The sequence below is a fragment of the Lathyrus oleraceus genome, chromosome 6 (assembly GCF_024323335.1).
Source record: "Lathyrus oleraceus cultivar Zhongwan6 chromosome 6, CAAS_Psat_ZW6_1.0, whole genome shotgun sequence".
Taxonomy (NCBI): Eukaryota; Viridiplantae; Streptophyta; class Magnoliopsida; order Fabales; family Fabaceae; genus Lathyrus; species Lathyrus oleraceus.
In genome coordinates this window covers 317,259,115-317,276,172 of record NC_066584.1, presented here as the reverse complement: position 1 = coordinate 317,276,172, position 17,058 = coordinate 317,259,115, and the positions used below count along the sequence as shown (strand labels likewise).

At 39.1% G+C, this 17,058-nt stretch overlaps 1 protein-coding gene and 1 pseudogene across 1 annotated transcript; both read left to right on the top strand.

The window, feature by feature from the left end:
* Positions 1-6,653, top strand: part of LOC127095424 (uncharacterized) — a 41,088-nt pseudogene extending 34,435 nt beyond the window's left edge.
* A 27-nt stretch (positions 6,654-6,680) lies between these two features.
* Positions 6,681-8,261, top strand: LOC127095423 (uncharacterized). The gene has a single exon (XM_051034117.1). The coding sequence runs from the start codon at positions 6,681-6,683 to the stop codon at positions 8,259-8,261; it is 1,581 nt and encodes a 526-aa protein (XP_050890074.1).
* The last annotated feature ends 8,797 nt before the right edge of the window (positions 8,262-17,058 follow it).

The window sequence follows — 17,058 nt, the reverse complement described above, 5'->3', positions numbered from 1 at the left end:
AGACATAAGGGTAAAAGGGTAATTGTACACATAAGTATTATCACAAAAGGATTTGTCAGATCACATGACATTTTCGTGTCTTAGGTAGCAGTGATGTGTTGCTAGATACCGCTCACTATTTATTATATTAAATATGTGATTTAATATAATTGCCAATGCCGCGAAAACCTACAGGGTCACACACAAAAGGACAGATTGATGAGAGATAGAGTAACTAAGGAATACTGTAATGTACGGTGCACTTAAGTGAATTGTAGAACATCATCAGGTACAGTGTACTTAAGTAGAATACGAAATATGGTAAGGTACCACGCGCTTAAGTGATTTTGGTATAGTATAAGATATGGGTCACATACACTTGAGTGGGCTTTTTAGCTTGCAGTCCACACAAGTGGTTCTATAAATAGAACCCTTGTGTAGAAGCATTTGTGCAGTTGCAATTTCGTTTCTCTCTCTCTCTCTCTCACACTCAAAGCCTTCATTCGTAGCAGCTAGCACTGAGATTGAAGGAATCTGTTCGTGTGGACTGAGTAGAGGCGTTGTCATCGTTCAACGTTCGTGATCACTCCGTAGATCTGCATCAAATGTTACAATTGCCACAAGAGGTAACGATTCTATCACTGATCATGCCCATTCGTAAGGATCACTAAAGGAGAAATTTTAAATTCCGCTGCATTTTGGATCGCTCTTCTCCTTCAGTGGTATCAGAGCCACTTACAAAACCATGCATCTGATAGCTATTTATTTTCTGTATTTTCTGTATTAATACGATTAAAAGACAAAATTAATCAAAGAATAAACGAGTAATTAGATTTGGCATCACGTGTGTACGATTTGGATGATTGATGTTGACTATGCTTCGGAATCTGACATTAGTATGGTGAAGCAGCGGTACATTGGTCGTCCATAGGTTATGCAATTGAGATCGATCAAGTTTATATATATATATAAGTAATCTTGATGCAAAATACGGTATATATGATATACTGTTTCTGTTTCATTCATTCAAACACTTAATGGTTGTTTTCCTTTGGGCGATCAATGGTCGTTTGCTTCTTGATCCGACATTAGTATGGTGAAGCAATGACGTGTTGATTAATCATACTGAATCAACAATCGAGGTGTGTTTGACGGTATGAAATTGGTGCATTAGGGTTAATGACGGCACAAGGGTTGTGTTGTCAAAGAGTTATGCGATTAGGGTTATGACTGTGCAAGAGTTGTGCTTTAAAGTATCAAGTGTTGATGCGAAAAACGACGTTGATTTCAAATGAATTGTTCATTAAAATTTTTGGCCAGGGGCGCTGCCCCCCTTGACCCCCGTCCGCTAATCAGTCAGCGGAACCACCGTCCGCTGACCGGGCAGCGGAACCCCCTGCTAACTCTGCGTAGTGTGATCGATCGCCGAAATCTAATTTGGTTTTAATTAATTAAAAGAATTAAAATTAATAATAATGTGTTTATTATTGTCTTGTGTTGATCGGTTATGACCTTAGTTTTCCTTTATTTTATTTTGGGTTTTTAAAATACGATCTGCGTGTCGTGCCTATCTTTTAACCTCTTAATGTAACTTCTTTTCTCATCTCACTCCCTCGTATGTAAAACGAGTTTCTTTTATGTAATGTAATGTTATGAAGAAAGATAATAATTCAATATCAAAGGAGGACAACCTTGAAGATCTTGCTTGAAGAAGCTTAGATCGTTATTAGGTTAGCTTAGGTTCTCTCATTGGCTTGGGAGAACAATTGCGCTAGGGACCATAACTGTTTCATTATGTATGTTGATGCATGTGAATGTATGTTGATGCATGTGAATGTATGTTGATGCATGTGAGAGACGATTTATATGATAAATAAGCCGGTGAGATCAGAATAATTGCAAATTCCCTCAAATTAAATATTAAGTTTATGCTTTCCAAGTTTTAGCACTCATCAAGACTAGTATCGAATAATGTAGGTTTCGCCTACGCGAGGTGCATGTTCTATATTATTAAGGTGTGATGGGATAATTGTAATATCCAATTGCTAAAACAATGGGTTAAACTTAACTAAACAAATTATAATAAGATTATATATGTTTAGAAGCAAGAGTTGGAAATGATCCATGTGATGGATTGAAATAAGGAGTTATTCACCCAACTAAAATATTCGAGAGTTGTATTAGATACAATTGGAAGGAGTTCCTACCTAAATAACCTAGTTTTGTGTAATCCGCCTACGCGGACTTAAAACAAAGTGAAATGTGGATCTCGACCCACTAGAAAATCTTCCAACGGGATTTTCTGAATCAAATGGTGAGGGTCATTTTTTTTGAATAAAATAGTGGGAGCATATTTAATTAAAGGCCTAATTAAATATGTTATTGATACTTATATTTTCATTATTTTCATGTAGATTACCATGATAACAAACACCTCTAACAATATTTTGCGATCAATCCTTGACAAGGAAAAATTGTCTGGGACAAATTTTCTGGATTGACACCGAAATCTGAGGATTGTCCTCAAACATGATAGAAAGTTGTATGTCTTGGAGAAACCTGTTCCTGAAGAGGAACCTCCTAGTTATGCACCTAAGGCAGAAAGAGATGCTTATAAGAAGCATGTCGATGATGCCTCTAATAACCCAATTTTAGTAATTATTTCTGATATTATTATTATTATATTATATTTTATTTATTTGGAGTGTTAATTAATTAATTAGTTGTTAGATAGTATAATAATCGATTATAGTAATTAATTTGATGTGTTAATTAATTATTTAGTTAATATGAGATCTAATGAATAATTGAATTAATTAAATTGGTGTGCATATTGTGTTAGTTTAATTTAATTGAACTAATTAGAGATATTTAAATATTAGGTCTTATTGGGCCTATTAATTAAATTAGATGTATCATGCTTTAAACCCAAATAGAATACTAGTATATAAGAGGTGAGGAGAGTGAGAGTTAGGATTCATTTGACAACAATAGAGAAAGAGAAGAGGAAAAGTAAGGAGAAGAGGGGAAGAACAAGAGAGAAGCTAGGGTTTCCAGAAAATTGAAGAGGTAAGGGGAGAATCCTTATTATTATGGGTTAGTATAATTGGGGCAATGGGTAGAAATATGTTTAGGTTGAAATCCCTAATTTGCATGGTTTTGGAATTGTTAGGTCTTGATGAGTATTCTCGATTTGTGGTGATTTAATTGTGTTAAAACTGTAAATTAATATTATATACTTAGAGTATTGTATGAGTTATAATTTTCTGAACGTTTGGCTTTTTACGGAATCGAAATCGGAGGTCCGAAAGTCCTCCAACGATGAAAAATGCAGAAAATTCTGCATTATGTTTTATGTTAACCGGTTACCCACCGAGCGTTAACCGGTTACTTGCTTGAAAATATTTGCAGGAAGTTGATTCTGTTTTATGTTAACCAGTTACCCACCGAGCGTTAACCGGTTACTTGCTCTGTTTTGTGTTAACCGGTTACCCACCGAGCGTTAACCGGTTACCACTGTTGAAATCTGCCAGGAAGTGTATTCTATTTTGCGTTAACCGGTTAACACTGTTTGAAAAGTAAAAAATTGAGATTTTAAATGCTGTATTCGTTTTGGAATGAAATCTAAGTGTGCGTATTTGATCATTAGCCTATATTTGTGAATGATATATTGTTATGAATGTGTATATGTACCATTGATAGATAATTCATAGAGTTGAATTATGGTGATATGTGGAATGTTAAGATGGTAGAGATGATCTTAATTGCATATGTATTGGTATTTGTACATTCATTCATGGCATGGTCGGCTTCATAGTGGAAGCGGTAAACTGTGGGTTCACATGGTATTAGACGTTGATCCTTGAATGGAAATAGGCGTAACATACGTTGATCCTTAATTGGAAATAGGCGTAGTAGACGTTGATCCTTAATTGGAAATAGGTGTAGCATACGTTGATCCTTAATTGGAAATAGGCGTAGTAGTGGCTTTGATCTTGTCCGGATTGGAAGCGTGGCTTGGATTCTAGATATTGAATCGGAAAGCGGTGAAACGTTGGGTTCACATTGAGGTACCGCATGCATAGAGTCAAATGTCTTGCATTGAGTCACATTAGAGTCATGTGATAATTGAATGTTTACATTGATGTGATTGTGAGGTGTGTATGAGATTTAGTGATTGAATTTGGTGATGTTTGGTTACATAATTTGGCAAAATATGTGATTATGTGATCATTGTAGTTATGTGTAATTTTGGGAATATAGTATTGGATTTTAATATTTTACTCCTTGAGTTTTGATGGATGTTTGAAACATGTGAAATAAATGATGATTAATGTTATTGACACGGTTATACAAGGTGTGATGAATTCCGGTAGTTGTTGATTTAATCATTGTGCCTTATTATACTTCTTCATAATGATTTGAATTCTCACCCTTTCTGTTTGAATGTTACCTTTACATGGGTATCGCGCAGATACTCCGGAGTAGTATTGCTGAAGTAAGTGGAAGGTAGCTCATTCGAGATTTAGCCGGAGAGCTTCCGTGTTCTAGTTTGAAGACTAGGTAATGAGTCAATGCTCTGGTCATGTAACACTGGGTAGATTAGTAGTATTGAACTCGTATCCTATTTGGATAAGTATTATGATATTACTTGTGAACATGCTTATTTGCAATTGTTGTTGAGAGGTGATCGGTAACCATTTTACTTGATTTTCATCATGTTTTCGGCCAAAATTCATCAATGTGAAGTAGTTGAAGAGTCGGAAGTGCCAAGGCAACAATGGAAGAGGATGGAAGAGTTAAAGAAAAAAATAAAATCCTGGAGCCAAACACGGCCCGTGTCTCCTGACACGGCCCGTGCTACAAGCTCAACTTCTTCCCATACAAAAACCAGAGAGCCAACACGGCCGGCCGTGTTGCTTGGCACGGTCCGTGTTGGCAGGCGCGCTGAATTTTCTGATTTCCTATTTTCACTCATGAAGTGATCCCGGAGGGCATTTTTGACTTTTTGGCTTGGCTGTAATGTGTACTGTACTATTTAGACCTAAGAAAAGAAGAAAAAGGGGGACAACGGGACAAAGAGAAGAGGAGAATCAAGATCTTTGGAGAACGGAGATCATCAAGCGCGGAAGCAATTGAAGATCAAAGCTATCTAATCTCTTGTAATGTCTAATCTTAAATTTGTACCTTCTTTGAATAGTATGATGAGCTAAACCCCCCTATGCTAGGGGGTGTCCCTGAATTGCTTTTGTAATGAACCTTCTTCCTACAATTTTATGAATGTTTATGTTTTTATGAATTCAATTTGTTATACACGAGTGTAATGCTTGCCATATTGGAAAATTAGGTATTGAATTGGAGGTAAAGGAGGTCCGACAAATCCCTTTATCACTATGTGTATAATAACATCGCTAATTTCTCTTAGGAATGAGGATCTAATAGTGATGATGGGAAATTCTTGATATTCATACATGGGATTAATATTCTTTTGAATGGCTAAGGAATTGGGATTTAAAATTGAATGTTAATGGTTTCCGGCTAAGGAATTAGGGGAAACTACTCTTGAGAATCATATTGAATCATTATAACATAGATGTCATAAAATAAGGATTAAGTTTATTTCAGAGCAATTCATACACCCCGGACCTAGCATGCTTAACTTTACTACGTTCAAAATTCTCTATTTTTCCTTTATATTTTACAGAGCGAATTTACTCTTCACTTACCAAACACGGGTTATTTTTTTTAATTGAATCATTATCAACACTGATAGTTCCTACGCAGTCCTCGAGATCGATACTCAGGATAATTCCTTTTATTACTACATCGGTAAAAATAGTACACTTGCTATTTTCCCGATCAAGTTTTTGGCGCCGTTGCCGGGGACTGCCAAACTATCTGTTAATAATTATTCAATTGGAATTTTGTTGCTCTGCAACTAAAATTTTACTTTATTTTATTTGTTTATTTTCCTTTGCTTATCCTACCAATCGTCTAATATTTTTATGTGAGGTAAGGCCTCAGCTGAATTTCTTTTTGATGCAGAACCAGAACGATCGTTGCGAGCACGAATCAGAAAAGCCAGACACGACAGACTGGAAGTGACAGAAGAACCGCTGATAGTTTCTGATTTTGAGAAAGAGGGAACCGTTTCAATTCATTCGGAACACTCTGATTCTGAAAATTCGGATACCGAGTCTGAAACTATGGCAGCTGCCCCACCTCCTGTGGAGAGACTATTAGGTGATTACGGGGGAGAAAATGCCCCGCTTGGAAGGATGACAATAGTGAATCAACCAGTCAATGTTGCCCACTTTCAACTTCACCCCTCAACGATACGGCAACTAGAAAGGAGACCTTTCTCAGGAAAAATTAACGAAGATGCCAACAAGCATTTGCAAAGGTTTCTGACTATGACTACGTCGTTAAAGATTGAGGGGCATTCTGAGGAAGCTAAGAAGCTGGTCATGTTTCTGTTTACACTGTCAGAAGATGCTGAAGAGTGGTTCTACTCTTTACCTGCTGGAAGCATCACAACTTGGCAACAGATGGAGACAACTTTTCTCAACGAGTACTTTCCGGCTTCTGTATACATCCGAAAGAGGTACGACATAGTGAATTTTAAACAGAAAGAGGGAGAGTCACTTGGAGATGCGTATAAGAGGTTCAAATGATTGTTGGTTGCATGTCCTACTCATAATATGGATGCAACGGAGCAAATGCAAAATTTTGTAAATGGTCTTCGGCTGAAGACTAAGCAACTCATTGACACAGCAGCTGGTGGCTCAACCAATTTTACAACAGGCACTGGTATTAAAAAGATTATCGAAGCCATTGTAGCTAATGAGCACCTGGAGTTGTATGACCGCAGTGTTAGTCAACCCGAAGGGATAATTGACCTGAAATTGGCAAGCCAAGTGGTGAAGATGGAAGATCAAATAGCAGCTGAAGTAGAAAGGAGACTGAAGAAGATGGCTATTGATACCCAAACTATTGCACAAGTTCAACAGGTTCAACCAACTCAAACTAGTAATTGCGAAATTTGTGGAGGACCTCATCTTACCGCACATTGCGTTGCAACCGCACAACAAATTGAGGAGATCAAGTTTCTTAGGCAGAACAACCCTTATTCAAATACATACAATCCGGGTTGGAAAAACCATCCAAATTTCTCATGGAAGGATCAACAAGGAAATGTGCAGAACCAACCACAACAACCGTATCAACAACATCAACAACAGTTTCAGCAACAGGTACCAAGAAAAGCTGATTGGGAGCTTTCCATTGAGAAGATGGCCGCTCAAAGCTCTCAATTTCAAGAAGAGACTCGAAGTAATTTAAAGAACACAGGTGCTTCAATTAAGAATCTTGAAATACAGATGAGTCAGATAGCCCAACAACTAGCGGGTTTTCAACAACAGGGCGTTTTACCAAGTTCTACGGTTACTAATCCAAGAGAAAATAATCATGTGAATGCGGTGACCACAAGGAATGGTAAGTCGAAAGAAGTATCTGAGAAGAGTTCTGAAGAAGAAGACTTATCGCTTGAAGTTGATCTAGAGATAAAAGAAAATGAGGTTGCAAATGAAGAGGTTACTAGTGATGAAAGAGTGGTCAAAGATAAAGTTATTGATCCAAAACCGGCCGTCAAACTACCATTCCCAACAAGAAATAAGAAGAAAGGGAAGCATGAGAAAAACTTTGAGAAGTTCTTGGAAATGTTTAAAAAGCTTGAGCTAAACATTCCTTTCTTGGAGGCGCTTGAGCAAATGCCTACCTACACAAAGTTCATGAAAGACATTATCTCGAAGAAGCGGACCATAGAGACTAACCCGATTATTCTAATGGAAACTTGTAGTGCCATTTTGCAAGGTATGAAGGTTCCGGTGAAAAAAAAGGATCGAGGTTCTCTGACTATTCTGTGTGCCATTGGAGATAGATCCTTCAAGAAAGCTCTAATTGATTTGGGAGCGAGTGTAAGTCTTATGCCGCTGTCCATCTATAAGAGGTTGGGGATAGGTAAAATTCAAGATACAAGAATGACACTCCAGTTTGCTGACCACTCTATGAAGAGACCTTATGGGATAGTAGAAGATGTGCTAGTAAAGATCGACAAGTTTGTGTTTTCGGTGGATTTTGTCATTTTGGAAATGCCGGAAGATGAAGAGATACCAATCATTTTGGGGAGACCATTTTTAGAGACCGGGAGATGTTTGATCGACATAGAAGAAGGCACGATGACTTTGAAAGTGTATGATGAAGAGTTAAAAATTGATGTGTGAAACACCATGAAGTACAAGGATGAGGTTGCCACTAGTCAACATATTGAGACAATTGATCAAATATGTGAAAAGAAAAATTGCTTGACAACGCAAAAATTACCCTTGGAAAGGGTGTTGAGCTTATCAATTTTTAACGAAGAGGAAGTAGTTAACGAGAAAGATATGGAAGTATTAGCCATGACGGAAGCATCACCACCTTTTAAAGGTTATCAATACAACCGGTGGGAAGATTTAAGGCAACCCTTAGTGAAAAAAAAGAAAGATGAACAAAAGAAGGGAACCGAATTGAAACAACTACCGGAGAACCTCAAATATGTCTTCCTAGACACAAAGAGTAAGTGCCCGGCCATCATAAGTTCACATCTAGAAGTTCTTCAGGAAAATAAGCTTGTCAAAGTTTTAAAAAAACATAAGAGTGCTATTGGCTGGTCTATTGAAGATTTGAAGGGAATAAACCCTACAATATGCATGCACAAAATTCTCATGGAAGATGATCACAAGCCGGTTGTCCAACCTCAACGACGACTTAACCAAGCAATGAAGGAAGTAGTCAGAAAAGAGGTGCAACACGGCCGGCCGTGTAAGCTAGCACGGGCCGTGTTGCTCAATTTTCAGAATCCAATACATTTTCCAGAGGTGCAACACGGCCGGCCGTGTACGCTAGCACGGGCCGTGTTGCTCAATTTTCAGAATCCAATACATTTTCCAGAGGTGCAACACGGCCGACCGTGTGAGCTAGCACGGGCCGTGTTGCAGTACGTAACTCAGAATTTTTTTTTAATTTTAAAGACGTTGGAGTGGGGCCCACACGTCTTTAAACACTTTTTACCACTACCCCACTCACTTTTCAGCCACTTCATCTTCTCCAACCCTATTTTTCTCTCAAATCTCTCAAACTCCATAACCACCTTCACCTTAAACCTCATATTTCATCATCATCCAACCATTTTTTTTCAAAGTTCCTTCACAAAAGCTGGGTCGTTTCTCACACTCTACACCGTGACGGTATTATTTTTCTCTATCTCCACCGTTTTTTTTTCCGCTAACTTTTCAGGTGACCATTATGCCCCCGAAAAGAGCCAAGCAAGGAAAGACTGTGGTAGAGACCTCAAGACCGAGACAAAGGGCCCGGAGGATGCCAAATGCACACGGAATCATTTTTGAGGATGATGATCATGTTGAAAGGTACAAGACTCACCTTAAAAGGAAGCTTGTACCTACAAGGTATGTGTGTGATGATACTATGAGTGCTTTAGGAATTCTAGATGATGTATCTCAAATGTTCCACAATTTAGGTATTTTTGAATTTATGCATGCTGATGTGCCTTCCTATGAACGCATCACTCTAGAGTTCCTAAGCACTGTTAAATTTAAATTGGAAAAGAACTGGACTGGTCATGTTTATGAATATTTTGGTACTATGAGTTTCCGGCTTTATAACGAAGATTATTCGATGTCGGTTATTCAGCTTGGGCAATGCCTCCGGTTACCATTGGTAGGATCCGGGGTAGTGCCAAATGACTTTTCTGCAGGTTCCTTTTGGTCTTCTATTACAGGTTTACCGCAGTATGAACCCCGGAGTGCAAAGGCATCATGGATTCAGAACCCGTGTTTCCGATATGCTCAAAAAGGGTTAGCGTTCACCTTGTTCGGACGAGGAGATAGTATAGGTGTAGCGGAAAAGCGGGAGTTATATTTGATGCATGCCATGGTTAATGAGGAACCAGTACATGTGGCGGCATTCGCCGCCAACCATTTAGGTACCATGGGGCGTGCCAGCTCAGGTGCCATTTCAGTGGGTGGTATGATCATACAAATTGCTGAATGGTGTGGGTGTAGGCCAGTTTTGGACGGAGAGACCTTGATGCAGGCGTTGGGTAAGCTTGACCTCAATGCCCTGTGCATGCAAGGAATGCTCGAACAAAGCCGTCATGGGTATGTGTTGGTAAGCCAGACACGCCGGCTGTTCCGCTTACTGAACACTGATAAAACTAATGTTGATAACAATGAGAATTGGTTGTATACTTCTGTTAACCCCGAAGAGGCGGGAGAAAATGATTTTCATGCAGGTGAAACGATGGAGGAAGATGCACCGGCAAGGGAGAGGGGTGTTCCTCACCCTCACACCTCTCACCACCGAGGTATGGGAGCCTCCTCTGCGGGATGGACACCCATGGACATGGATCAGTTCCGTGTCGAGCAGGCTCGCCAGGGGGCGGAGATTGATCGGATCGTGACAGAGCAGCTCCGTCAAGGGGCTGCCATTGATGATATTCAAAGGATGATGCAACAGATGATGTTTCAATTTCCACAACACCCTCCTCCGCAGTAGGCACTGTAAGTCCCTCTTGCATTTGGGTTTAAACATTGGGGTCAATGTTTAGTTCAAGTGTGAGGGGGGGTTCTTTTCATTGTTTTAGTTATTTTCCGTTTTGTTTTTTTTCAATTTTTTTTAAGTTAACTTTGATTTCTTTTATTTTCAACTGTTTGGGTGTTGGGTTACCGATTGATGGATAAAAACCAGAGGCGTGAGGGAAGGATGTTTAGTGGATGAAAGACACAACCCGAACTTACTCTCCCGAGGCACTTTGGAAATTTATGCAGCCGAAGAAAAACTATTGTTGGACGCAGTGTGATGAAAGCTGGATTAAGATAGAAGTATGGTACACCTGAACCAAAAAGAAGCTACATTACACAAAGAGTGCTTTGGAACCTGCAAGTTTACCCCCACATGGTGAGACTACAAAAAGCCAAATACGAAGATATCATCATGAGAGTTAATCCAGGTATGACTCTATCGCTCTGGTTTTGCGTATGTTCTACTGACATAGCATTGCATTAAGACACACACTGAGGCACGTTTTTGTTATTAACCTCGAGCCTTTCCAGCCACCCTTGTACGTTTTATCCGTTGCAACCCCTTTTGAGCCTTTAACCATTTTGTTTGTTTTTAAACCACTTATGTTCCCCTATGGCCAGAAAGAAAAACAATATATAATAATCTCTTTTACCCTTGCTCGGCATGAATGTTGTAGATTTTGAAACTGTGTTGAATTCTAAGTTTGGGGTGGTGAATCTAATACAAAAAGGGACAAGCGTGCGAAAAATTGTTACAAGAAAAGAGAAAAAGAAAAATAAATTGGAGGCTTTTTGAATGCTCCGAAAACAAAAAAAAAGAAGAGAAAAGAAAAATAGAACTGATAACAACGCACTTGTCCCAACTAAACGACTTGAGTACATTTGCAATACTCAATCTGTTGAGTAAAGTTAAATAGTCGATGTCGAACCCCTTTATATCAAAATAAACACAGGTACAAGAAAAATAGCATGAGTGTCGAGCCCAAAAACCCTTGTGTATCCGTTTGTTGTTTATCCCACCTGTCCTCAGCCCCACTACAACCCTAAGTCCTCCTAAAGTGTGTGAATTATGTTTGTGCAAAAGAAGTAGAATTTATTCAAAAACTAAGAGTCGATATTGCATATGATGAGTCTTGAGTGCTAACCCTGAGAGATTATGTGAGATGTATGAAAAGCTTGCAGGTAAAGAGGTGTTGAACTGTGAGGTGTAGCGGATAGTTCGGATCGGGTGGCCGAAATCTTGACCATGAAGGTAGGAAACTCGGTGCGAATAACATCGGCTGTATAGTGGTGAAAAGGAATTCTGGGGTGACCTCTATTTTTTGTCTCTTGCATCACTTGAGGACAAGCAATGAGATAAGTTTGGGGTTGTGATCGGTCACCATTTTACTTGATTTTCATCATGTTTTCGGCCAAAATTCATCAATGTGAAGTAGTTGAAGAGTCGGAAGTGCCAAGGCAACAATGGAAGAGGATGGAAGAGTTAAAGAAAAAAATAAAATCCTGGAGCCAAACACGACCCGTGTCTCCTGACACGGCCCGTGCTGCAAGCTCAACTTCTTCCCATACAAAAACCAGAGAGCCAACACGGCCGGCCGTGTTGCTTGGCACGGCCCGTGTTGGCAGGCGCGCTGAATTTTCTGGTTTCCTATTTTCACTCATGAAGTGATCCCGGAGGGCATTTTTGACTTTTTGGCTTGGCTGTAATGTGTATTGTACTATTTAGACCTAAGAAAAGAAGAAAAAGGGGGACGACGGGACAAAGAGAAGAGGAGAATCAAGATCTTTGGAGAACGGAGATCATCAAGCGCGGAAGCAATTGAAGATCAAAGCTATCTAATCTCTTGTAATGTCTAATCTTAAATTTGTACCTTCTTTGAATAGTATGATGAGCTAAACCCCCCTATGCTAGGGGGGTGTCCCTGAATTGCTTTTGTAATGAACCTTCTTCCTACAATTTTATGAATGTTTATGTTTTTATGAATTCAATTTGTTATACACGAGTGTAATGCTTGCCATATTGGAAAATTAGGTATTTAATTGGAGGTAAAGGAGGTCCGACAAATCCCTTTACCACTATGTGTATAATAACATCGCTAATTTCTCTTAGGAATGAGGATCTAATAGTGATGATGGGAAATTCTTGATATTCATACATGGGATTAATATTCTTTTGAATGGCTAAGGAATTGGGATTTAAAATTGAATGTTAATGGTTTCCGGCTAAGGAATTAGGGGAAACTACTCTTGAGAATCATATTGAATCATTATAACATAGATGTCATAAAATAAGGATTAAGTTTATTTCAGAGCAATTCATACACCCCGGACCTAGCATGCTTAACTTTACTGCGTTCAAAATTCTCTATTTTTCCTTTATATTTTACAGAGCGAATTTACTCTTCACTTACCAAACACGGGTTATTTTGTTTAATTGAATCATTATCAACACTGATAGTTCCTACGCAGTCCTCGAGATCGATACTCAGGATAATTCCTTTTATTACTACATCGGTAAAAATAGCACACTTGCTATTTTCCCGATCAAGAGGCCATAGTGCCAAATATTCTGATTATAGTTTTAGTTTATTTTGAAGAGATTATTGAGAGATGATCATGGTATGGGACATGGATCATTTGATGAAATGCATGAGTATTCATTATTTTTCGCTGCGAACGCATATTCTTGGATATTCATGATAAGTGAAATGTGTTATTTTAAATGACCATGTGTATTGTATATTGATGATGAATGAGGTTGGTTTTTGAAAGCTTTTAGTTTTGAAAACATCGATGTGACGCCCTTTTGTTTATATGCGTGCTTATTTACTCTGATTATATGTTAAGTATTTTGGGGTAGAAAAAGGGGTGTTACATTAGTGGTATCAGAGCATGGTCGACCAGTTGGTTAATAGTCGTTAGGGTTTTCCCATCCCGTTGTATTTGATTTGAGTATCTGACATGATCGATACTGTTTGTCTGATTGTTCAGACTGTTCAGGATGATGGTTGCAGGCAGGAATGATGATGCCATTGCTAAGGCGCTGAGGATGTTGGCTGAATCCATTGGTCAGATCCCTCAAGCGAATGCTGGTAACCGAAATGGAGATGATGATGAGTTCCGTGCTTTGGGGAGATTCCAGCGGAACAATCCTCCTGTCTTTGAGGGTGAGCATGAACCTGATAAAGCTCAAGCTTGGCTGAAGGCAATTGAGAAGATCTTCAGAGTCATGAACTGTACTGATGCTCAGAAAGTGTTGTTTGGTACTCATATGCTTGAGAAGGAAGCTGGAGATTGGTGGAATAACACTCTTCAGAGGTTTGAAGAAGACAACATTGAGGTTACTTGGGCTCTTTTCCGTGATGTCTTCTTGCAGAACTATTTTCCAGAAGATTGTCGTGGGAAGAAAGAGGTGGAGTTCCTTGAATTGAAGCAAGGAAATGGTATTGTTACGGAATATGCTGCTAGATTTCAGGAGCTTATCAAGTATTGTCCTCATTACAATACTATTAATGCTGAGAGATCTAAATGCTTGAAGTTCGTGAATGGCTTGAGACATGATATCAAGAAGGCCATTGGGTACCAACAGATTACTCGTTTTGTGGAGTTGGTTAACAAGAGTCGGATTTATGATGAGGATAGTAGGGAAAGTGCTTCTTTCTACAAGAGTTTGAAGGGGAAAAACCAGGATCGTAGGAAACCGTATGATGACAAGAGGAGACAAGTTGGTTTTGGCAAGAGGCCAAGTGGGGGAGGATCTTCTACTCCACTTAAGTGTTTCAACTGTGGCGTTGAAGGTCATCGTGCTGTTGATTGTAGTAAGGATTCTGTGACGTGTTTCAAGTGTGGCAAGAGTGGTCACAGAGCAAACAATTGTGGAGTTGGTTCGAGCGTGACTTGTTTCAATTATGGTGAGAAAGGTCACATTAGTACCAAATGTGATAAGCCAAAGAAGGAGCAAGCGAAGGGAAAGGTGTTTGCATTGTCTGGTGCGGAGGCCACTACCGATGATAGGCTAATCCAAGGTACGTGCTTTATTAATGGTACACCTTTGACTGCCATTATTGATACCGGTGCAACACATTCTTTCATTTCTTTGGATTGTGCTAAGAGATTGAATCTTATATTATCTGATATGCGTAGAAGTATGGTTATTGATACACCTGCTATGGGTTCTGTTTCTACTTCTTATGTGTGTCTGAATTGTTCGTTGAGTATCTTTGGTGGGGATTTTGGAATTGATTTAGTTTGCCTTCCTTTAGAGCAGCTTGATGTGATTTTGGGTATGAATTGGTTAGAATTTAATCGGGTGTATATCAACTATTTTGAGAAGACGGTTATTTTTCCTGAGGTTGGTGCTAAGGAAGATTGGTTTGTGTCTGCTAAGCAAGTTGATGAATCGGTGCAAGATGGTGCTGAGTTGTTTATGTTGTTGGCAACCTTGGATATTCGTGAGAAGAGGACGATTGAAGAATTGCCAATAGTTTGTGAGTTTGAGGAGGTATTTCCGGAAGATATAAGTGATTTACCGCCGGAACATGAGGTTGAGTTTTCGATTGATTTAGTTCCTGGAACTAGTCCTGTATCGATGGCTCCCTATAGAATGTCTGCTTCTGAGTTGAAAGAGTTGAAAAGTCAACTTGAAGACTTGCTCGAGAAGAGGTTTATTCGTCCTAGTGTGTCACCGTGGGGTGCACCTGTTTTGTTGGTCAAGAAGAAAGAAGGTTCTATGAGATTATGTGTTGACTATAGATAACGGAACAAAGTGACGATTAAGAACAAGTATCCACTTCCGAGGATTGACGATCTGATGGATCAGCTGGTTGGGGCGTGTGTGTTTAGAAAGATTGATTTGAGGTCTGGGTATCATCAGATTCGTGTAAAGGCTGAGGATATTCAAAAGACTGCTTTTCGGACAAGGTACGGTCACTACGAGTACTCCGTGATGCCTTTTGGTGTGACTAATGCACCTGGTGTATTTATGGAGTATATGAATAGAATTTTTCATGATTATCTGGATAAGTTTGTTGTTGTGTTCATCGATGATATATTGATTTATTCCAAGAGTAAAGAGGATCATGTCGAGCATTTGAAGGTTGTGTTATCGGTGTTAAAAGGGAGGAAGTTGTTTGCTAAACTCTCTAAATGTGAGTTTTGGTTGAGTGAAGTAAGTTTTCTTGGACATGTGATTTCGAGTAGTGGTATTTATGTGGATCCTACGAAGATTGAAGCTGTATCTCAATGGGAAGCTCCTAAGTCTGTTGTTGAGATTAGAAGTTTCCTTGGTTTGGCTGGTTATTATAGGAAGTTCATTGAAGGATTTTCTAAGTTGTCGTTACTGTTGACGCAGTTGACTAGGAAAGGTCAAGCTTTCATTTGGACTTCGCAGTGTGAAGCGAATTTTCAAGAGCTTAAGAGAAGATTGACTACGGCTCCTATTTTGATTTTACCAGATCCGTTAGAAACTTTCGTTGTGTATTGTGATGCTTCTTTGTTGGGTTTGGGAGGTGTTCTGATGCAAAAAGGGCAAGTGGTAGCTTATGCTTCAAGGAAACTTAAAGTTCATGAGAGGAATTACCCGACGCATGATTTAGAGTTGGCCGCCGTTGTGTTCGTGTTGAAGCTTTGAAGACATTATTTGTTTGGATCGCGATTTGATGTGTTTAGTGATCACAAGAGTTTGAAGTACTTATTCGATCAGAAAGAATTGAATATGAGGCAAAGGAGATGGTTGGAATTCTTGAAAGATTATGATTTTGGTTTGAATTATCATCTTGGAAAGGCGAATGTGGTAGCCGATGCATTGAGTAGGAAGTCATTGCACATGTCTATGTTGATGATTCGAGAGTTTGAATTGTTGGAGCAATTTAGAGATTTGAGTTTGGTTTGTGAAGCGACGTCTTCGTGTGTTAAGCTTGGTATGTTGAAGCTTACGTGTGGCATTCTTGATGAGATTAGAGAAGGTCAGAAGTCAGATTTGAAATTAGTCGATGTTATGACATTGATTAATCAAGACAAAGGTGGTGACTTTCGGATTGATGAGAATGGTATCATGAGGTGTCGTGATCGAGTTTGTGTTCCGGATGTTGCGGATTTGAGAAAGAGGATTCTCGAGGAAGGGCATAGAAGTGGTATGAGTATTCATCCTGGTGCTACTAAAATGTATCAAGACTTGAGAAATATGTTTTGGTGGCAAGGTATGAAGAAGGATGTAGCGGAATTTATGTATTCATGTTTGACTTGTCAAAAGTCAAAGATTGAACATCAAAAGCCGTCTGGTTTGATGCAACCGTTATCTATTCCCGAGTGGAAGTGGGATAGTATCTCTATGGATTTTGTTTCGGGTTTGCCGAGGACATTGAGTAATTGTGAGGCGATTTGGGTCGTTGTGGACAGGTTGACGAAATGTGCTCATTTTATTCCGATGAGGATGGATTAT